The sequence below is a fragment of the Carcharhinus amblyrhynchos genome, chromosome 23 (assembly GCF_965287045.1).
Source record: "Carcharhinus amblyrhynchos chromosome 23, sCarAmb.v2.hapA, whole genome shotgun sequence".
In the NCBI taxonomy this organism is placed as follows: Eukaryota; Metazoa; Chordata; class Chondrichthyes; order Carcharhiniformes; family Carcharhinidae; genus Carcharhinus; species Carcharhinus amblyrhynchos.
Window position 1 is genome coordinate 8,525,972 of NC_137346.1, and position 22,864 is coordinate 8,548,835.

Below are 22,864 nucleotides of genomic sequence, written 5' to 3' on the forward strand. Positions count from 1 at the left end.
TGGAGGTGAAGTAGAAAATCAGCCCTGATTCTATTGAATAACAGTGAAGACACTATTCTATTCCTATAACCTATTCTTGCTCCTATTTCTCAGGTTCTTAAGAATCTCATTAATATCTTTATACAAGTGAGTGAACAGGAAACTACATTAAGCAAATTGATTTTACTCAGAGAATCTCATACAAAATTATACGGTCAAATTTTCTCTTTCCTCATTTTGGTAAAAGTTGGAATTTATATGATGTTTCCATTTTCTTTTTATATTTACGTATTTTTTACAATGCAAATTATCATTGTTGATAGACAGAGCAGTTCTTATCTTTGCCTCCAAGTGCCTGCCTGAAGTGTTCCTAAGTATAGCAACAGGGAGGAAACCAGAGCTACCCCTGTACCTCGGCTCAAATAACACACCTTATTTCTCTTCTGTCTCCAAGAATGCACCTGTGACACACCAGTGCACTCTTTCCATTTCTCACACTACCTCCCTCCTGGATTCTCTGCGAAAACTTGATGTTACAACTACATTTAGTCACAATTTATCAGTGTATCCTCTCACCCACTGGGATCTGGATCCAAACTATCCAAGTCCATTCCTTTTAGTAGTTTTGGAATCACAGAGAGAACAGTTTAGTCCCATTTTTCTGAGCTGGATTCAAAGCCAGATCGCAGAGTTGAAAGAACAGTAGACTGATCACAGAACTTATCATAGAATCCCTACAGTGCAGAAGGAGGCCTGCACCGACCACAATCCCACCCAGACCCCATCCCCAAAACCCCATGCATATACCCTAGCTAGTCTCTCTGACACTAAGGGGCAATTTAGCTTGGCCAATCTACTTAACCTGCACATTTTGGACTGTGGGAGGAAACCGGAGCACCCAGAGGAAACCCACACATACACGGGGACAATGTACAGACTCCATACAGATAATGACTCAAGCCAGGAATCGAACTAAGAACATAAGAAATAGGAGCAGGAGTAGGCCATCTAGCCCTTCGAGCCTGCCCCGCCATTCAATAAGATCATGGCTGATCTGAAGTGGATCAGTTCCACTTTCCCGCCCTCTCCCCATAACCCTTAATTCCCTTATCGATCAGAAATCTATCTACCCGTGATTTAAACATACTCAACGAGGTAGCCTCCACCATTTCAATGGGCAGAGAATTCCAAAGATTCACCACCCTCTGAGTGAAGAAGTTTCTCCTCAACTCTGTTCTAAATTGACCCCCCCCCCACCTTATTTTGAGGCTGTGCCCTCTCGGCTCGGGTCTCTGGGGTTGTGAGGCAGCAGCGCTAACTGCTGTGCCACCGTGCTTGAACCCTTTACCCCACTATGGTCTCTACTAAAAATTGTTGACAATGGGTTTGCTTAACCGAGACCACGATATACGTTGTGAGTAATGCCACAAACTGGTGGAGTTTATGCCTTGCTTCCAGACATCATTGACACACAAGAGCCTCTAACGTCTCAATGGCAGATGTTTTGCAGTGAGGCATTTTCCAAGTGGTTGTTTTGCTTGCCAAAGCCGCAAGGTCAACACATGACTTCTTATTTCTTTCTATCCCACCCTTCTCCTGCAGCAGATTTATTTCAAGTTTAAAGTTTTTATTGATCAGTGTCACAACTAGGCCTACATTAACACTGCAATGAAGTTACTGTGAACATGCCCTAGTCACCACACTCTGGTGCCTGTTCGGGTACACCGAGGGGAGAATTTAGCAGGGCCAATCCACCTAACCAATGCATCTTTCCGATTGTGGGAGAAAACCAGAGCACCCAGAGGAAACCCATGCAGACATGGGGAGAACGTGCAAACTCCTCACACAGATAGTGACCCAAGCTCAGGGATTGATCCCAGGTCCCTGGCTTTGTGAGGAAGTAGTGCTAACCAGTGTGCCACCATGCTGCTCATTGTTCCCGATCACAGTGACAAGGTACCTCATGTTTCTGTGTCCATCTACCTCTGTTTCTGTATTGTTGTGTGCGTGCTTATTATCCATGTATGGCACAGTGGTTAGCGCTGCTGCCTCACGGCACCAGGGATCCAGGTTTGATTCCCAGCTTGGGTCACTGTCCGCGCAGAGTCTGCACATTCCCCCCGTGTCTGCGTGGGTTTCCTCCGGGTTTCCTCCCATCCTCCAAAAGACGTGCTGGTTAGGTGCACTGGCTAAGCTAAATTCTCCCTCAGTGTACCCGAACAGGCGCCGGAGCGTAGCAACTAGGGGATTTTCATAGTAACTTCATTGCAGTGTTAATGTAAGCCTGCTTGTGACACTAACAAAAAAAAGTTTGCATACTGTATGTACGCATGTGGTTGATGTGTTTTTTTCTGGATTAAAATACACACTTAAGCCAACAAGACTTTTATAAAAACATCCTGATGCTTTTATTTCTATGCAGCAGTCCACATGCAAGATGCAAAAAACATCAGTACAAAGGAATTAGGAATGCTTTGTTTGTTAAGGAATGTTTTACATTTTAAAAATGATTTACACACCAGCTTCTTTGCAAAGGCTTGTAATCAAACACACTTGCTCAAATCTGTTCCTTTTTTTTTGTTTCATTCCTCTGTTGGCAAAATAAAATCCCAGTTGGAATGCTGAAATGATTGGGGGCTGGAGGAGATAATGAGAGCGACTGACTCTGTGAAGCTCTTGTATTTTGCAATCTGGTCTCAGTAGAATTGATGTTAGCTTCAGCCAGTGGACCAGTGAATAGGGAGCTTTGGTTTTATTATTGGTTCAGCTAGCAGGTCACAGGAAGTGATGATCAGAAAGAGATACTTGTTTTTTTAACCCTCCAGTGTAAATTTCATGGTTATTTTCCTTCATTGAATCAGACAGCAATGAAGGAGGCCATTCAGCCCATTATCATAGAAGGATAGAATCCCGACAGTGCAGAAAGAGGCCATTTGGCCCATCGCATGTATCAACTCTCCAAAAGAGCATCCCACCCAGGCCCTCCCCTCTGTCTTACCCCTGTAGCATTTACCATGCTAATTCACCATCACCTAAATGTAATGCCTTCAGCCAGGCTAATGAGGTTAGCTGGCTAAAGTATGAACTATCTGATGAGTACTAATTGATAGTTCAATCAGGGAGTCTCATGCTCCCTATTTAAAGCAGGTATGTCAGACTCCCAGCCTGCATTCAGCAGGAGAGCTGGCTGTGTACAGATGTATGGTGTAAATAGAGTAACTTGGTGATGGGACTTTCGCCTCAGTGGAGTTATTACACTATACATCTTGGGACACTAACGGGCAATTTAGCATGGCCAATCCACCGAACCCACCCATCTTTGAACTTGGGAGGAAACCAGAGCACCCGGAGGAAACGCACGGAGCCATGGAGAGAATGTGCAGACTCCTCACAGACAGTGACTCAAGGCCCCAGGGCTGTGAGACAGCTGTGCTAACCACTGTGCTCCAGTGCCGCCCATTATATCTGTGCCAGTTCTCTGAAGGAGTTTCCAATTAGTCCCACACCCCTGCTGTTTCCTCATAGCCCTGAATTTTCTTTCTTTTTTCAAGTGGAGATTCAGTTCTCTTTTCCTATTGAAACTGCTTCTGCCATCCTTTCAGATATTCCCGATCATAACAACTTGCCGAGTCTCGCTTCTCACTTCTTTTTACCAATTATTTTGAATTTGTTACCAACCCTCCTATCGGAGGAAACAGTTTCTCTTTTAACTCTTTCAAAACTCTTCCCAATTTTGATCTCCTTGATTAAATCTCCCCATGTCTGATGTTCTAAGGAGGACTGTGCCAGCCTCTCGAGTCTCTCCAGGTCATGAAAACCTCTCTGGGCAGCATGGTGGCACAATGGTTGGCACTATTTCCTTACAACGCCAAGGACCCGGCTTGGGTCACTGTCTGCGGGGAGTTTGCATGTTCTTCCCATGTCTGCGTGGGTTTCCTCCGGGTGCTCCAGTTTCCTTCGAATGGTGTGCTGGTTAGATGCATTAGCCATGCTAAATTCTCCCTCAGTGTACCCAAACAGGCGCTGGAGTGTGGTGACTAGGAGATTTTCACAGTAACTTTATTGCAGCGTTAATGTAAGCCTTATTTGTGACACTAATAAATAAAACTTCAAAAACTTTAAACTTTAAAAACTCTCATCATCGGTATTGATTCTGGTAAATCTCCATCACATTCTTTATGAGATCTCAACATCTTTGTTGATGTTTGATGCCTAAAATTGGATGCATTTTTCTAGTTGAGGTTTTCTAGGTTGCAATTGTACAGGGGAGTGTTGTGGACTGGGGGGCAGAGATTGAAGAGGGGTGGCGATCAGGAATGGGGAGGTGAGGTGTGCCACGATCAGAGTGAAAGGGAGGCATAACCAGGTGGAGGAGTGCAGTTGGGGCAGGGTGAGAGTGTGATGTCTGGGTAGGGGAGTGGGTGAGGGGGGGGGGGTAGAGTGAGATATCATCCAGTGCATTAGCTATGTACTCTTGTAAAGAGTTAATGCACTAGGCGGTCGGCACATGCGCAATGGTGCCTTCTAGCAGTCAGCAGCCAGCTTCTCGGTATGAATAGACTCCATCCACTCCCCCTACTGACGAGAATCACACTTTGCCTCATTTTGTTTCTTGAAGTGGCAATAACATCGTGTCTGAGTGCGATTCTGCCCCGTTCTTACACTTGTTTGGCATTTCGATTTTTTTGTTAAGATCAAACCCCCCCACCGGTTTTCAACAGCCTTTTTAACAACTTTACTAAACCTGCTCTGCCATCTTCATCATGAAATCTGTCACAATTCTAAAATGGGTACATAAAGCAGAAATTACACAGTAAGTTAGCAGCAACAGGAAGCAAAATACCAGTGCCAGCAGCAACCTGAACTTGAATAACATTAAACAGAGAGTACTTTTTGACTCCACCAGTTGACATTTACAGAGCACTTCAATGAAACATCCCAACATGTTTCACATTGGCAAGAATCCCAGATACTGAGCAGTGAAGGAAGAGAAATTAAGAGCAGCAACCTATTTTTTAAAAAAATCATTTGTGGGACATGGGTATTGCTGGCTGGGTCAGCATTTATTGCCCATCCCTAGTTGAGAGTCAACCACATTGCTGTGGCTCAGGAGTCACATGTAGGCCAGACCAGGTAAGGACAGCAGATTTCCTTCCCTAAAGGACATTAACAAAGCAGATGGGTTTTTCCTGACAATGATTCTTAATTCCAGATTTTTTTAACTTAATACAAATTCCACTACCTGCCGTGGCAGGATTCAAACCCATGCCCCCCAGAACATTAAGCAGGATTAATAATGCTGTGAGTAATACCACTGGGCCATCGCCTCCCTCAAGATCAGAGGGGTAGATTTTGAAAAAGCTTTTGGAAGAGGGGAAGAGAGCAAGAGACATTACCAGACAGGGGAGCGTGTTCCAAAGCGATGGCAAGTTGGCTAAAAGCTGTGCCGTCAAGTCTTCAGGCCACAAGATATAGTTTAAGAAGATATTCCTGTTAATTTGCACAGATCTCAAAGCTGCAGATAATAACAGAACTTGATGCTGTAAATGAGAATTTATCCACCAAAGGGGCAGCAGTTCTATGAAGAGGCTGTCTCAAATCTCCAGACACTCAATTAAAACTGGACAAATCTGTGCATCAGAAATAAATGCAAATAGAACTGAGGAGACTTTGCTTTGTGATCTAGATTGCTCAGACTTGAGGGATGAAAATGGACCACAGGCTGTATCTTGCAAACTCCTGCACAAAATGAAGCATTTTTTTTTGAAGTTAAAGTTCACCATTAAGATTTTCCACGCACACTTACGCCCAGGAGTATCACAATCGCTCAAACATTGAGGCCGGCAGTCAAAATATAATCTGTTGTGTCAAAACAGCAAGTGCACATAAACCGACTAGAATTTCTCTTCATCAGATTTATTGATCAGATTAAATACAAGCTGACAAAGAAACTAACTCAATTGATTTAATTTGAATAGAGCTATTGATCCTTATCACGGAATCTTTTGGAACAGGAATTCCAAGGATTTCAATACCTCTTTGTTACAATAGACTCAGGGCTGGCAGATATCTTAAACTCTCATTATTATCATCGCGGATTTTTTAAAAAAATGTTGAAACTTATACAAAACACACACAAGGATGTCAGTTCAAGGTAAGTATTTAACAAACAATACAGCTGAGTGCACAAACAAGGAAGTAAAGGGAGCCGTTACGGTCCTTGCCCAATAAAAACTTTAGACCGAATGTACCTACGACACTTGAACAGTTAAGTTGGCCAATCAACTTGAAATTTATTCACCTCCACTGTATCTTTTATTTTTGGAACAAATGTACTTTCAATTCAAGCAGCGCTTTTTGGGAAAGGTTTCATTGTCACAGCTGCAGAGCGCAGACCGTGAGAGGTTTGCCAGCCTCTCTTGGAAAGATATACAAAGAACAAAGAAAGGTACAGCAGAGGAACAGGCCCTTCGGCCCTCCAAGCCTGTGCTGATCATGATGGCGGTTCAGGAGTCCGTATCCTTCCATTCCCACCCTATTCATGTATTTGTCTAGTTGCCTCTTAAATGTTACTATTGTACCTGCTCCCACCCCCTCCCCGGGCACCGCCAGACATTCATCACCCTCTATATGAAAAACTTGCCTTGCACATCTCCTCTAAACTTTTCCCCACGCACCTTAAACCTATGTCCCCTAGTACTTGACTTTTCTACCCTAGGAAAGAGCATCTGAATATCCACTCTGTCCATGTCACTCGTAATCTTGTAAACCTCTATCAGGTCGCCCCCTCAATCTCTGTTGTTCCAGTGAGAACAAACCGAATTTACCCAAACCTCTCCTCATAGCTAATACCCTCCAGACCAGGCAACATCCTGGTACACCTCTTCCGTACCCTCTCCAAAGCATCCACGTATCCATATAGATCGGAATAGCCCGCCACGAGAATCGGAGCGGGTGACGGGGCGGACCATGGACAATTCCATTGACCTCAGATGGGATTTTGCGGTTTTGGGGTGAGCAAGGCCGTATTGTCTTTAAAAGAAAAGTCCAGATGCCTATCAGGGATGTGGGTGATCACCTCTCTGGCTGCCCTTCAACAGATGGTTTGAACCAACTGGCACGCCAGGCCTTTTCAGAGGGAGCTTAAGACTCCACCACTTGGCCTGGGATGGTACAGAGCAGATACAGGTCTACGAAATAATGAGGGGCACAGATTAGCTAGATAGTCAACATCTTTTCCCAAAGGTAGGGGAGTCTAAAACTAAAGGGCATAGATTTAAGGTGACAGAGGAGAGATATAAAAGGGTCCAGATGGGCAGTTTTTTCACACAGAGGGAATGAGTGTCAGGAACAAGAAGCCGGAGGTAGTCGTAGAGACGGATACAATTTTGTCTTTTAAAAAGCATTTAGACATGGGTAAGATGGATGTAGAAGGATATGGGCCAAATGTGGGCAATTGGGAATTGCTTAGTGGTAAAAACTGGGCGGCATGGACAAGTTGGGCCGAATGGCCTGTTTCCACGCTGTAAACCTCTATGACTCTATGACATAGGGTGTCAATTTCCATTCCTTGAAGGATAACAGTGAACCAGTTGGGTTTTTTGGCTCTTTCACAACTCGCATGCCTGTTTTCCCAGTGCTAGTTCATAAATCAGCAGATTTATTGAATTTAATTCAATTCTGTCATTAGTCTTTCTGAGGGGGATCTGATCTGATCAGCTCTGCGTTGGCAGTCCAGCAACCTAAACACTACACAACAGCATCCATCTTTGTAAGATGGTCAAACATCATTGAGGATTATTTGATACGCGTATCTACTGATGAGGCCTAGAAAGTCCACAAATAAAATTACTGTGTCAACAACTCTTTGCAAGGAGAACAATTTGGAAGGGATATACTTTAATACCCTGTCCAAAACTAAGCAGTTTAACTGTTATTTAATTACTCCAAAGGTTTGCCCGGATATTTGATGAAATGTGATTCTTAACTTGCAGGGATACAGTCGCACAACTGCTGTTACTCATTCAGTTTCTCACCTGGTGGGATATTCTTCATCTGTGAGCGAGCGGTGACCATCAGCAGGCTACTTAATCATGGAGGGATAATCTGCCACCAACATCAAGTTTAAAGTTTATTTATTAGTGTCACAAGTATGCTTACATTAACACTGCAATGAAGTTATTTTGAAAATCCCCCAGTCGCCACTTTCCGACGCCTGTTCGGGTACACTGAGGGAGAATTTAGCACGGCCAATGTATCTAATCAGCACGTCTTTCAAACTGTGGGAGGAAACCGGAGCATCCGGAGGAATCCCACGCAGACACGGGGAGAAGGTGCAGACTCTACACAGACAGTGACCCAAGCCGGGAATCGAACCTGGGCTCCTGGAGCTGTGAGGCAGCAGTGCTGTGTCGCCGTGCCATCCTAGATGCACACTGGTCAACAGCGTAACAATAAGGGGCTTGGACTCTGGTCATTTATTTCCCCTGGTCAGACTGAGCAGTGATGAGGCTATTCGTAGCGTTGTAACTGCTTCGTAGCTGAGATCGGATAATCTGTCACTGATTGAATAGGGACATGGTTCATCTGGTCTGTCCCTCGTAATTGTGACACCTTGAGTAACCCAATAACTCCAACTGAAACCATGTGGTCTCCAGGAAGAGGCATTGAACTCTGTAAACCAAAGGGAAAATGTTTGTATTGTGTTTGAAAGTATTTCAATGCACGTGCGGTGTATTTAGGGGCACTGGGGGGGGTATAATTAAGCATCAGCGTTGTTGTATACTGACATGTTGCAATACAGGTTGGGTTTCTCCCTATTCTCAGCTTCCAATCTCAGCGTCCTGCTTTAAAACAAATGGCCAGATAATAATTAGAAATTAATAAAATTCAGCACTGCTGCTACATGAACTCTGGAATGTGACACGGGCATTAAGAACGGACAAGGTAAAGTGAATCATTAAGCTGTGTGGTGGTTAGATTCTCCAGGCTCTATAATGTAACACCGTATGCCTGCTGGGGTTTACGCCATCATGTCTATTGCCTCCCCTCTACGGGTTTAAGGGGTTCATCACTCGCCCCATGAAAAGCAGAGACTGGGTGTGATGCTCAACGATGAGGAACAGGAATGGGCGGTCAGCCATAAACTTGGCCTGTGAAGAGAGAGGCATGAACCCCGAGAGGGAGATGGCAGCAGCTTCACTGCCTTCCTCATCCACCTTCAGCGCGACGTGTTGCTTCATCTGTGGGGAGAGAAGGGGAAACGTGAATATAACATGTAAGCAGCGGTAAGGTTGGCAAATGTTCACAACTCGCTGGATAACTCAGTTGGTGCACACCACTGACCAACGAGGAATAGAGTTAAATAGATTGGGGAGGTCCCACGTTACTGAATTAACCCTCCTGAATTAACACATCTCAGTTGGGATGATGTGGAGATGCCAGTGTTGGACTAGGGTGGGGTGAGCTGGGAATCGAACCCAGCTCCCTGGTGTTGAGGCAGCAGTGCCATCCACTGTGCCACCCACAGAATCCTATAGGTAAGATTCCTGCCGTTATTTAAACATTCACAGAATGTGAGCACCGCTGTCTAGGCCAGCTTTTTTTTAACCCATCCTTGAGTGCGCTGGAAGAGGTATTGGTGAACCATCTTCTTAAATCTCTGCGATCTGTCATGTCTGTTTGGATCCAAGTGAGTAGCCTGCAAAAGGTCTAGAGTCACATATAAACCACCAGGGTAAGGACGCTAGGCCCCCCTCTCTAAACAGCATCAGTGGGCCAGATGGGTTTTTGCACCAAGTCAGTGGTCTCATGGCTATACCGAGATCAGCTTTTTATTTTGATATACTTAATCTGAATTCTCCACTTTCTGTGGTTGGCTGTGAACTCACGTGCCTGGTTCATTTGTCCACTATCTTAAACACTCTGCTACAGTACTTAATACCTGAGATAATAAATCATTTCCCCTGAACTTTCAGAGCCAGAGAATGAGGTGAAAGCACCACTAAAATACTCACCGAACTAACGTACAGGTTTCTCTGTTCACAGATACCGGACAAATCTGCTTCATTGTGGAAGAGATCCGTCACACCCAGGTCTTGGAACGTTTCAATTAAATCATAGTTGCCGCGTAGAGTGAACTTTGGAATATAGACCTCTCTCGTCCTGTGAAAGAGCAGTCATTAGGTCACTGGGACTTCAAACACTCAAACCAGAAGTCGTGCTTTTAGTTCAAATATTTCACTTAAAGGGAAAGGTTTGAGATAAGATTTTCCTTTGTTCCTGGACCCTCAGCCACATGAGAACGAAGAACTAAGAACAGTACAGCACAGGAACAGGCCCTTCAGCCCATGAAGCCTGCACTGATTACGATGCCTGCCTAAATTAAAACTGTACGCACTTACAGAGTCCGTATCCTTCATGTATTTGTCTAGATGCCCCTTAAACGCCACTATCTGCCCCCACCACCTCCATGGGCAGCACGTTTCAGACATTCACCATCCTTTGTGTAAAAAATGTGCCCCGCGCATCTCCTCTAAACTTTTCCCTACACAACCTAAACCTTTGTCCACGAGTGCTTGACTTTTCTACCCTAGGAAAGAGCATCTGACTATCCATTCTGTCCATGCCACTCGTAATCTTGTAAACCTCTGTCAGGTCACCCCTCAATCTCCATCATTCCGTCTCATTGTACATTTAAAAACTTATTTTTAGTCGTTCTGTTGATCTCTTTCCTTCATTGTCAGCCTTCCTTGTCTCCTTCCCCCCTCTGAAGATTCTAACTCCTTAATTAATGGGGATAAAACTCTGAAAGTATCAGGCCCCTTCTTGAACTATTGCAGAGGGTGTTATTGGTCTCAATATCTTGGCAATGAGTGAGGTGGCCTATATATCAACCAAACATAATTTGTAACATAATAACCGGATAATCCAGGGGAAACCCACACAGACATGGGGAGAATGCGCAAACTCCACACAGACAGTGACCCAAGGCCAGAATCGAACCTGGAGTTGTGAGGCAGCAGTGCTAACCACTGTGCCACCGTTCCACCCTAGGTTACTGGATTTAGCTAACCTTTCCTTTTTTTTAAAATCAGTTTATGTAATCGTGAATATTTGGTTCACTGTTCATGTTAATACCTTAGAGGTACGTTTAGTTCTGGGGAGATTATTTTGTTGTGAAAGTAAAGTAATTAAAATGCTGGTATTTAGCTTGCCGGAACACTTTTAAAAAATAACCATTTCGGGAAGATACCGGTGTTTGTTTAATCGAGTCAGAGTATAACAAATAAAGCTATCAAACAACAGGTGAGCTGACGTACTGAAGTGGGACAATTGTAAATCAGGATAATTTGCTTGAAGGTCTGTTTGTGGATAGCCCAGAGCTGGCTTCAGCATCATGGGGATGGGTGGGATTGGGAAGACTCTCTGTTTTCACAGTATCCGGGTGTTTGATGGGAAGGGGTTTTGTTACAGTTTAGAACTTGATGCAGTTTGCAGCTTATTGAGAAAAGTTAGCCAAAATAAATGACAGTCAGACCTGCACTGTAAGCAGAGTAAAGCACTCACTTCATCACTGATCGTGTAGAAGGTACGTGAGGCTTAATCTCAGTTTGAATTTTGTGAGGAAGAGTGTTTGGAAGGTTGCCTAGTTCAAATCTAGTGGGAAAATCTACAGTGCACCTCAAAGTGTTTCATTGCAAAATAAACCAACTAGCAGAGTAGCTTGGAGAAATGGGAAAAGGCATTCTTATAAATGGCCCTACAGAAAGAAATAACTTTAAGAATGATGTGTCTTATTTGGGAAGTAAGAAATAAAACATGAATGTATAACATATAAAGTTATAAACAATATTGTTAAGTTGATATTGCTTTTTAAAACTTTTATAAACAGTAAAGTTTGTTTTATTTGAAAAGTGAAATCTTATGGCATAATTCTATTAGTTAAAATGTGGCAATTGGATTTCTTTTTTAATGTTAATAATCCCTAACCAGATAGTATGAATGTGATATATAATGGCTATTCTAACCATCTAAGCTAAACTTTATTTCTTAGTCACAAATAAGCCTTACATTGACACTGCAATGAAATTACTGTGAAATTCCCTTAGTCGCCACACTCCAGTGCCTGTTCAGGTCAATGCATTTAACCAGCACGTCTTTCAGAATGGTGGGAGGAAACTGGAGCGTCCAGATGAAACCCACACAGACATGGGGAGAACATGCAAACTCCACATAGACAGTGATCCAAGCCAGGAATTGAACTTGGGTCCCTGGTGCTGTGAGGCAGCAATGCTAACCACTGTGCCACCCTTATACATAGAGGCATTGATAAGATCTGTGGGAACCTTCTTCTGTGGTGGCATGGTGGCACAGTGGTTAGCACTCACAGTGCCAGGGTTCAATTCCGGCCTGGGATCACTATCTATGTGCAGTTTGCACATTCTCCCTGTTTCTGTTTGGGTTTCATCCAAGTGCTCCAGTTTCCTCCTACAGTCAAAAGATGCGTGGGTTTCATTGATTGGCCATGCCAAATTGACCCTAGTTTCAGGGGGATTAGCAGCGTAAATGTGTGGGGTTACGGGAATAGGGCCCGGGTCGAATTGTGGTTGGTGCAGATGGGCCAAATGGCCTCCATTTGCACCGTAGGGATTCTGCGATTCTAAGGTTGCCTAACTGGTGTCTCAGCCAGGGGTTGTTAATGATATGCTTATTATATTGCTGAGATACACTGGTTAAGAGCATTGTTTAAGTCAGTAATTAGAGCACTTATAAAGAGAGACTGACTGGAGCAGTCAGAATGTTTCATCAGTCCCAGAAACAACGTTTTAATTTAATTAGGTAAGTTTCCTTTAAAGTTTTGCCTTTTGTTACAGTAACCCTTTTATGGGCTGACATTTGTTTAGTTTGCTTGTTTTGGAGCTTAAAATAATATAAAGAAAGACTGCTGGGACAGTAGGGTGATAGGAACTGGCTTAGGACGGATGTAATGGGGTGAGCAGATTACACAGGGACATCTAATGGTAAGCAGTATTAAGAAACCTTGGGTTAGTTACATATGGTGTGTTAATATCTCACAATCTATGTGTGTCTGGCAAGTTGACATGATGCATCTTTTGTGCACTGGTTTGCTTCTAATTTTCAGCCCATGTGGCTGGCTAGCAACAACGCAAAAAATAATAAGGGCCAAAGGTGGAAGTCTCCCGCTGTCGTACACAGGCTGTCCATCAGCAAGTGCTCAGGTCTGCCTCCTTGTGGTCACACACACAAACTGGATCCCCTGCAACCCCATACTAACACTTCAGAGGAACTCAGAGAAGGTTTTACCCCCTTTCCCCCATTCCCCGGGCATGCAAAGTGTGCAGGCTCACAAACACGTAGACATGCCCTAGTGCTCACGATCCAAACTCCCGGCTATGGGCGAATAACTCCACCATTGGGCGGCACGGTGGCACAGTGGTTAGCACTGCTGCCTCACAGCGCCAGGGATCTGGGTTCAATTCCAGCCTTGAGTCACTGTCTGGGTGGAGTTCTCCCTGCGTCTGCGTGAGTTTCCTCTGGGTGCTCTGGTTTCCTCCCACAGTCCAACGATGAGTAAGTTGGGTGGATTGGCCATGCTAAATTGACCCTAGTATCAATTAACAGGGTAATGGGGATAGGGCCTGGGTGAGATTGTGGTCAGTGCAGACTTGAAGGGCTGAATGGTCTCCTTCTGCAATGTAAGGGTTCTATGATTCTATGATCTTGTGGATCTCTCAGGAGAATTGAAGACTAAGGCAATAAGCCCTGACAAAAAAAATTTGGACTGAAGTCTAAAGGTGCACTAATGGTTAAATATATCACCTTTCCGGCAACTCGCGTAACTAAACTGGAATCAAAAGTAAAGTTTACATTTCCTTAGACTGAACCAGGGAGGTCAAGAGATGGTTCCTGATGCTTGAGGGTCACCATTATGCTCTGGAGAAGGCACTCCAGTTTTGCCGCAGTGTTTTAACACAAGGCAGCAGATGGACTCACCATCGAGTAGATCAGCAGTTTGCAAATTTTCGTTTTACAAGGCAGAAGGCTGTTAATGGTTCCATGTGTTGTTTATTAGAAATCTGGGGCCTTAGCTGTGGGCACAGAATCCCAAACACAGTATTTGAAATTGTACCATTTAGTGAAACACGTCCTTTGAAAAGGGAATGTGGCTGGTAAGGACAGGCAGTTATTGCAAAGTCCCAGTTGCCCTCAGAGGTCGGTAGGGGGCTTTAACCAAGAACTCCTGCTGACCTTGTGGTGATGGTGCTCCCACTATAATACTGGGGAAATCAGAGAATCGCACAGTGCAGAAGAGGCCCTTCAGCCCATCGGGTCTGCACTGACACACGAGAAACCCCTGAACTCTCGTCTAATCCCATCTGCCAGCACTTGGCCCATAGCCCTGAATGTTACAACGTGCCAAGAGCTCATCATAAAGGATGTGAGGCATCCCGTTTCTACCACCCTCCCAGGCAGCACATTCCAGACCGTCTCCGCCCTCTGGGAAAAGGGTTTTTCCTCTCACCTCCTCCCCCAAACCTCACGCCCCTCGCCGTGTACCTATGTCCCCTCGTGACTGACCCTTCAACTCAGGGGAACAGCTATCCACTCTGTCCACGTCCCTCATAATCTTGTACACCTCGATCAGGTCGTCCCTCTGCTCCAACAAAAACAACCCAAGCCTACCCAACCTCTCCTCATAACGTAAACATTCCATCCCAGGCAGCATCCGGGTGAATCTCCTCTGCACCCCCTCCAGTTGCAATCACATCCTTCTGGTAATGTGCTGACCAGAACTACACACAGTACTCCAGCTGTGGCAAGGTGTTGAACCAGGAGCGATGAAGGTCAGAGATACATGTCCAAGCGTGACCTGGACATGACTGACCCTCTGTTTAGGCTCCATTGACAAAACCTCCACATCACAGCGACTCTCTTGCTGGGTTTGAACGTGGATGGGAGGTACAACTGAACCAACTGTGGTAAATTGCTGTTGTAAATCGCAGCAGTAGTGCTTGTCATAGAGATTTACAGCATGGAAACAGGCCCTTTGGCCCAACTTCTCCATGCTGCCATTCTTTTTGAACCATTAAACTAGCCCCAATTTCCCGCATTTGGCCCATCTCCCTCTATACCCATCTTACCCACATAACTACCTACATAGGCTCGTGCATCCAGTAACAGAGATACCTGGCAAATCAGGTAGTTTATAACTTTGCAGACTTTTAATAAACAAATTTCAATGTATCAACCAATCCAAAACCATTGCCTAATGTCTCAATCTTTTGATATCAACAGTATATCTGAATTCACAAGTTTTATTGTCCAATTTGCGCTGGGAGTCAGATCTGTCCAATAAATAAATCTGTGCTGCAGGATACATTTAAAATCATGAGGCTCAAACATGCTATTTCCAGGCTCCATTTTTTTTTGTATTTTCCTTTCCAGTATTTAATTTTAATGAGCTGGTGCCTGCATTTCAGTTTCTTGACAGAGACTAGTTGGTGAGTAATCCAGTCTTTGATCTCGTAGGAGACGATTTCATAGCAGAACTCAGCTATAAATAAAATAAAAAAGAGGGAGACTGGCACTGTCTTGGCATCTCACCTGCCTCTCAAAAATATCTCAAAGCGCTTCACGTCATGGGTCGCTCTGACGTGTTGTCACCATTGTGTAGGCAAACTCATCCCTTGACAGGTCTATCTGCCTCTGGTGACTCCTTCACTGAGAAGCAATTATTACGTATTTAACAATTCCATTTGCTTTTGGTTTCCCAAGGAACAAAATATCCACACGAAAGGGTTGCTGCACCGATACTGTAATGGAAAAATTCCTTATCTTACTGTTTGTATTCCCTGAGGACACCGAATGTTCCGTCAGCACTCTCTCAATGAACACTAATGTCCATCAAAGGTTCAAAAATGTGGAGTTTAGGGACTACCTTTGGGCTGGGGATCGCGAGAAGCCGTCCAGTTCTGAACTATTAAGCTCTGCACCGGGGAAATGGAATTAGGGACGTCATACGGCACGCTTGCCTGGATTGGGTGGCATGCCTTATGAGGATAGGTTGAGGGAGCTCGGCCTTTTCTCCTTGGAGAGATGAAGGATGAGAGGCGACCTGATAGAGGTGTATAAGATGTTGAGAGGCGTTGATCAGGTGGATTCTCAGAGGCTATTTCCCAGGGCTGAAATGGTCGCTACAAGAGGACACAGGTTTAAGGTGATGGGGAGTAGCTACAGAGGAGATGTCAGGGGTAAGTGTTTCACTCAGAGGGTGGTGGGTGAGTGGAATCGGCTGCCGTCAGTGGTGGCGGAGGCAATAATTGCCTTCACTGAATGGGGCATTGAGTACAAAAGTTGATAAATTATGTTACAGTTATATAAAACATTGACCACATTTGGAATACTGTGTCCAATTCTGGTCACTACACTAACAGAAGGATGTGGAGGCTTTGGAGGGAGTACAGAAACGGTCACCAGGATATTGCCTGGTATGGAGGATATCAGCTATGAGGAGAGGTTGAATAAACTGGAAAGGTGGACACTGAGGGGCACCTGATAGACGTTTATAAAATTATGAGGAGTATAGATAGGGTGAACAGTTGGTGAACCAGAGGTGAATGAGAAGAACTTTTTTTTAAGGCAGCCGTTTGTAAGAATGTTTAAAGTTTTTTGTTATTAGTGTCACAAGTAGGCTAACATTAACACTGCAATGAACGTTCTGCCTGAAAACTGATTCTATAATAACTTAGATGTGGAGATGCCAGCATTGGACAGGGTTGGGCACAGTAAGAAGTCTCACAACACCAGGTTAAAGTCCAACAGGGTTTATTTGGAATCACAGGCTTTCGAAGCGCTGCTCACTCACCTGAACAGCACGGTGGCACAGTGGGTTAGCACTGCTGCCTCAGGGACCCGGGTTTGATTCCTGGCTTGGGTCACTGTCTGTGTGGACTTTGCATGTTCTCCCCGTGTCTGCGTGGGTTTCCTTCGGGTGCTCCAGTTTCCTCCCACAATCCAAAGATGTGCGGGTTAGGTGGATTGGCCGTGCTAAACTGTCCCTTAGTGTCAGGGGGACTAGCTAGGGTAACTGCACAGGGATAGAGCCTGGGTGGGATGGTGGTCAGTGCAGACTCAATGGGCCGAATGGCCTCCTTCTGCACTGTTGGATTTTATGATTAACCTGGTGTTGTGAGACTTCTTAATGTACAATAACTTACCAAGAGAATTGATGAAATATCTGAAGGGGAAATTTTGACAGGGCTATGGAGAAAGGGTAGGGTAAAAGGGACTAATTGGATGTGTTTCAAAGAGCCAGCATGGCCACAATGGGCTGAATAGCCTCCTCTCACTGCACCATTCTTTGATTCTATGAGAGTGCCAGAAGTTGACTGTGAGACGTTCAGAGTTTTATTGTGATAGAACATTCGCAGTAGTCCCTAATTCACTGTGGTCTCCATAAACCTTGCCACAAATTGCTGCAAGGACACTCCAGTTAATAGGGTCAGATTTTAATCCCTTTTTAATGGCAGTCATGAGAAAGCAGAGGCCCCGAGTGCAAAACATTGATATTATGTTTTTTTTCATGTGGAGTTTAAGACAGGCCAGAATATTGAGAATGCAAGAAGTGTCTTCAGGCCACTACTTCATTGAAATAATTCTTTGTCTTCTACTTTGGGAACTAATGTGGAGGTGTAATACGACCAGACCATTTAGATTAACCAGTTTCCTGCTGTGATGTACACGTGTTAATAGCTTTTGCAATTCCCTTATGTTTTTGATATGTTAATGCATGCAAGCTTTCAGACTTATTATCTGCACTCTGCTAGCAGATCAGTGGAGGAAAACGTCATTATTTGATCTTGACAGTGTCAAAAAAGTGATAGGCTGGGAATTTGTGGATCACTCTTAACTGATGTACAGGTAGATTTGAGTAATAGAATGCCTACTGTGAAAGCAAATGCTGGAAAACCTCAGCAGGTCTGGAACTACAAAAGGTTGTGACTGTAGCCCAATCCATCGTGCAAGCCAACCTCCCAATCATTGACTCTGTCTACACTTCCCGCTGTCTCGGCAAAGCAGCCAACATAATTAAAGACCCCACGCACTCTGAACATTCTCTCTTTCACCTTCTTCTTCTGGGGGAAGATACAAAAGCCTGAGGTCACATACCAGCCGACTCAAGAACAGCTTCTTCCCTGCTGCTGTCAGGCTTTTGAATGGACCTACCTTGCGTTAAGTTGAGCTTTCTCTACACCCTAGCTAACACTACACTCTGCACTCTCTCTTTTCCTTCTCTATGAACGCTTTGCTTTGTCTGTATAGTGTGTAAGAAACAATAATTTTCACTGCATGTTAACCCATGTGACAATAATAAATCAAATCAAACCATGGTTAGATAGATTTCTGATAGACAGGGGAATTAAAGGTTACGGGGAGCAGGCGGGAAAGTGGAACTGATCCACTTCAGATCAGCCACGATCTTATTGAATGGCGGGGCAGGCTCGAGGGGCTAGATGGCCTACTCCTGCTCCTATTTCTTATGTTCTTAAATCAAATCAGCATCTGTAAGGTGAAAAAAGAGCTGACGTTTTGAGTCTGGATAACCCTTTGTTGAAGCTTTGATAAAGTGTCATCTGGACTGGAAACCTCAGCTCTTTTCTCTCCTTACAGATGCTGCCAGACCTGCTGAGATTTTCCAGCGTTTTCTCTCTTGGTTTCAGATTCCAGCATCCGCAGGAATTTGCTTTTCATTGGGATGTTGTCACGTTCATCCTCAGAAAGGGTTTGGGAATTTAGCGCCGTTTAATTTATCTGTAAAGTGCATTCTTGAAGTTTGAGTAAAGGACCGCGGCCAGAGGATGATTCATGTGGCTTGGTGTTCCGACAGTCAACTTGTTAGCTCGTTCAGATTTTCATAACACGTGTAGTTCACACTCACTGTGTTGGAAAATTCCTGCATCCCTACGGGGAAAGATGAAAACGGCCCTGTAACGGGACCTTAGCCAATCAGCCAGGCAGTCAAAAGAAAAGGCAGGCAAGTAGCTCCAAGTAAAATGGCCCAGCGATGTGAGAAAGGTGTAGTGTGTTATTTGTTTCATTTTGCCTAAGCCAAGTTGAATAGGTCGAAGTAAATAAATCGGAGTATTGGCGAAAAAAGAGACATGCTGTCAAAGTTTTTCATCTTGCACTCATCAGGACAGACTGGCACGAATACCAAGAGCAAAGGGAATAACAAATTACACTGCACAAGAAGAGAGTGCAGTACTGAGGGAGTGCAGCGTATTGGGTGAGCTGCATTCTTTCAACCTTCCAACACCACAAAAATAAATCATCCAATCACTTAATCCGCTGACTCTTGATTGGTAGAGGTGTTCTCCATGGCAACGCCTCTGCCGATTAGTCATTTCAAAATGGCAGACAGGCTTCCATGTCGGTTTGGAGACTGGCGTGATGACATTGTACTGCTAACCCGGCGTTATCACGTCTTATTTAACCATCACCCAGGGAGCGGCCTTTTCGATTACGCAGTCGTAAAATCCCGCCCCACATTTCATCCTCTATCATTCACAGGTAAAGAATAACTGCTCAAGGGAGGTCCTAGAGGGCTGTCACTCCCCACGGAGGTGACGGAGGGCTGGTGGATTGACTCAGTAATCGTACTGCAGCCACTCACTCGGAAAGGACGCATTTCATTTCAGAATTAGAGCACCCAATCTGGACTAACCCCTCGGTGCAGTACTGAGGGAGTGCAGCATGTGGGTTGAAGTGCGGTCTGTCAGATGAGACATTAAACTGCTGTCCTGGCTGTTGGGGGGGTCCTTCCAGAGTGCAGTCAACATTACAATGACAAATTATCCAATCACTTCATTTGCTGTCACTTGATCATAGAATCGCTAGAGTTCAGGAGGATGTAATTTGTCCCATCGCACCTACACTGACAACAATCCCCCCCAGACTCTATACCATAACCCCACATATTTACCCCGCAAATCCCCTTGACACTGAGGAGCAAGTTAGCACAGCCAATCCACCTAACCCGCACATCTTTGGACTGTAGAAGAAAACCAGACCACCCAGAGGAAACCCACGCAGACACGGTGAGAATGTGCAGATTCTGCACAGACAGTGACCGGAGCCGGGAATTGAACCCGCGTCCCTGCTAACCACTGTGTCGCCGTGCCCGCCCTTGAACCACATGTTTGTTTACAAAGCAACTGTGACCATCGATCACCGGCTGTGGAGCACTTCACAGAAACCCCACGGTGCAGAAAGGGACCATTTGGCCCATCGAGTCCTCACCGACCTACCCCACTAACCCCTCTAACCTGCGCATCTCAGGAGACTAAGGGGCAATTTTAGCACGGCCAATCAACCTTCGAGGTATCCTGAGATCACGGGAGGTGCTATATAAATGCACACTCATTCTATATACCTCCACGTCATTTGCTGCCCTGGAGGAGGGGAGATTTTGTAAAGAAACGGAGGACAAGTTTGCGAGTCTATCCCAAGACTGATGTTAATAGCGGAAGTGTATTTTTTTTAAATGGTTCAGGGAAATGAGCTAAAGAATGAAATTGTCTGTAAACATAAGATGAATTATCTTTCTATTGCTCATCCCTCTTTATAAAAAATGGTTAATAAGTTGGCTGTTCCTCGCGGTGTGATGTTATCTTATTGCGCGAGCCCTACATCAGTATCTGCACCATTTTAAAGTAGGCTGTAAATGTTAATTGGGTTTTAAATTTCAATTGACTACTCTAAATTTTAAATGTTAAAATTATAAATTTTTTATTGATTTCCCCACAGGGACCAGCTACCAACTACCTCGCTTTTGAGCAGTCGGCTGGTGCGGAATTCATTTGTTCTTTCCTTCACTTTTCTCACATCCCATCCTGAAGGTGGTGCCTTGTAGGGATTCATTGTCATGACAACACGGAAGCGGGCCCTACGTGCCGATCAGTCCATTTACCCACCGCGGGAGCAAATAGTTCTGATCGCAGTTACCCATCCTCTTCCCGTGTTCTGTCAACCCCTTTCCGTTTCATTCGCCTACCCAAGCTCGAGGGTGGTGCGGCAGCACAGCGCTGCCTCACACAAGAGGTCTCACAACACCAGGTTAATGTCCGACAGGTTTATTTGGTAGCACGAGCTTTCGGAGCGCTGCTTCTTCGTCAGGTGAGTGGGAGTTCTGCCCTTCAAACCTGCACCAATCATGTTGTCCTTTCTATTCAACCGCCTGTATCCCTCTATTCCCCGTCTGTTCATGGGTCCATCCAGATAAGTCTCAAACGTTGCTAGTGTGTCTGCCTCAACCACCTCGCTTGGCAGTACATTCCAGGCCCCCACCACCCTCTGTGTAAAAAAACATTCCCCGCACATCTCCACTGAACCCTTCCCCCCTTATCTTGAACTTACGTCCCCTTGTAATTGTCATTCCTGTCCTGGGAAAAATCTTCCAACTGTTCACCCTATCCATACCGCTCATAATATTATAAACATCTCCCAGGTCGCCCCTCAGCCTCTATCTTTCCAGGGAGAACAATCCCAGTTTATTCAATCTCTCCTCGTGGCTAAAACCCTCTATACCAGGCAACATCCTGGTAAAACCTTTTTCTGTACTCCCTCCAAAGCATCCACAGTTTGCACATTCTCCTCGTGTCTGCGTGGGTTTCCTCCGGGTGCTCCGGTTTCCTCCCACAATCCAAAGGTGTACAGGTTAGGTGGATTGGCCATGGTAAGTTGCCCACGATGTGTAAATTAGGGGGATTATCAGGGTAAATGTGTGGAGTTATGGGCCATAATCTCTAAACTGTCTAAACAGTTTCTCTAAACTGTCTGTGCTTTATATGCTCTGTCTGAGGCCAGAACTCTCCATTCACCTGACGAAGGGGCTAACCCGAAAGCTTGCGAGTATATTATCAAATAAATAGGTTGGACTAAAACCTGGTGTTGTCAGACTTTTTACTGTGTTTACGCCAGTCCAACGCCAGCATACCCACATCACCACCTCTCACAGCCATGAGATCCCTCCCACTGAATAAAACATTTAGTTCGGATGCTGTGCAGAGTTCTGAAAAGAGATAAGACAGAATTTAATAACTGGAGATGGATATTCACATTGGCAGAGTCCAGAGGGGGAGCCTGTAGAAGGGAAGAATGCCAGTTACTAAGGATTGGAATTTCAGACGAGTGACTAAGGTTGGCTGCAAAATGGTCCCAGTTCTGGGCACGATATTTCTCTCCTCCTGCTCTGCCAAAGGGCCACCAGAACTTCCCAAACAACTCCTTTAACTTCTGGAAGGAGAGAAAAGAGCTGACGTTTCGAGTCCACATGATCCTTTTGTCAAAGCTTTGCCAAAGGCTCATCTGGACTTGAAACATCAGCTCTTTTCTCTCCTTCCAGCTGCTGCCAGACCTGCTGAGATTTTCCAGCATTTTCTCTTTTGGTCTCAGATTCCACAGTAATTTGCCCTTAACTCCTAGATTTTCAGAACCACTTAAAGACCCAGTTTCTTCACCCTGCCATCATCTTTGCCCTCATGAGGGTGATTTTCCGGGGCTATTAGTCCCAGCTGAGATTCCCGATGGCCCGTCGAATCGGACATGAGGGCCAAGACGGGATTTCCGCCTGGTGTCAAACCCACAGTGAGTCTCCCGGCCAGTTCACCCTGGCGAGATTGAGTTCCTGCCCAGAGGCAGTGAGACCCTGATCAGGACTCAGTGGTGTCCATTTCAATCCCATTAGCAAGATTAAAATGGAATGTCGCAGCCCCCGGGATGTATCTGTTCTCCCCACACCCCAAACACAGGCTCCACCCCTCACTCCCTCCCCCACCTCCCCAAACACCCCACCACCCAAACC

The 22,864-nt window shown here is 45.0% G+C and overlaps 1 protein-coding gene across 1 annotated transcript in view; it reads right to left on the bottom strand.

Annotated features, from left to right (window-relative positions):
* Nucleotides 1-5,030: 5,030 nt before the first annotated feature.
* Nucleotides 5,031-22,864, bottom strand: part of LOC145357388 (heparin cofactor 2-like) — a 37,552-nt gene continuing 19,718 nt past the window's right edge. Inside the window, exons 3-4 of the mRNA XM_080210707.1 lie at nt 9,996-10,143; nt 5,031-9,221 (exon numbers count right to left, since the gene is read on the bottom strand). Coding sequence (XP_080066833.1) covers nt 9,030-9,221; nt 9,996-10,143 — 340 coding nt within the window. The 3' untranslated portion in view covers nt 5,031-9,029. The remainder of the gene's footprint in view (nt 9,222-9,995; nt 10,144-22,864) is intronic.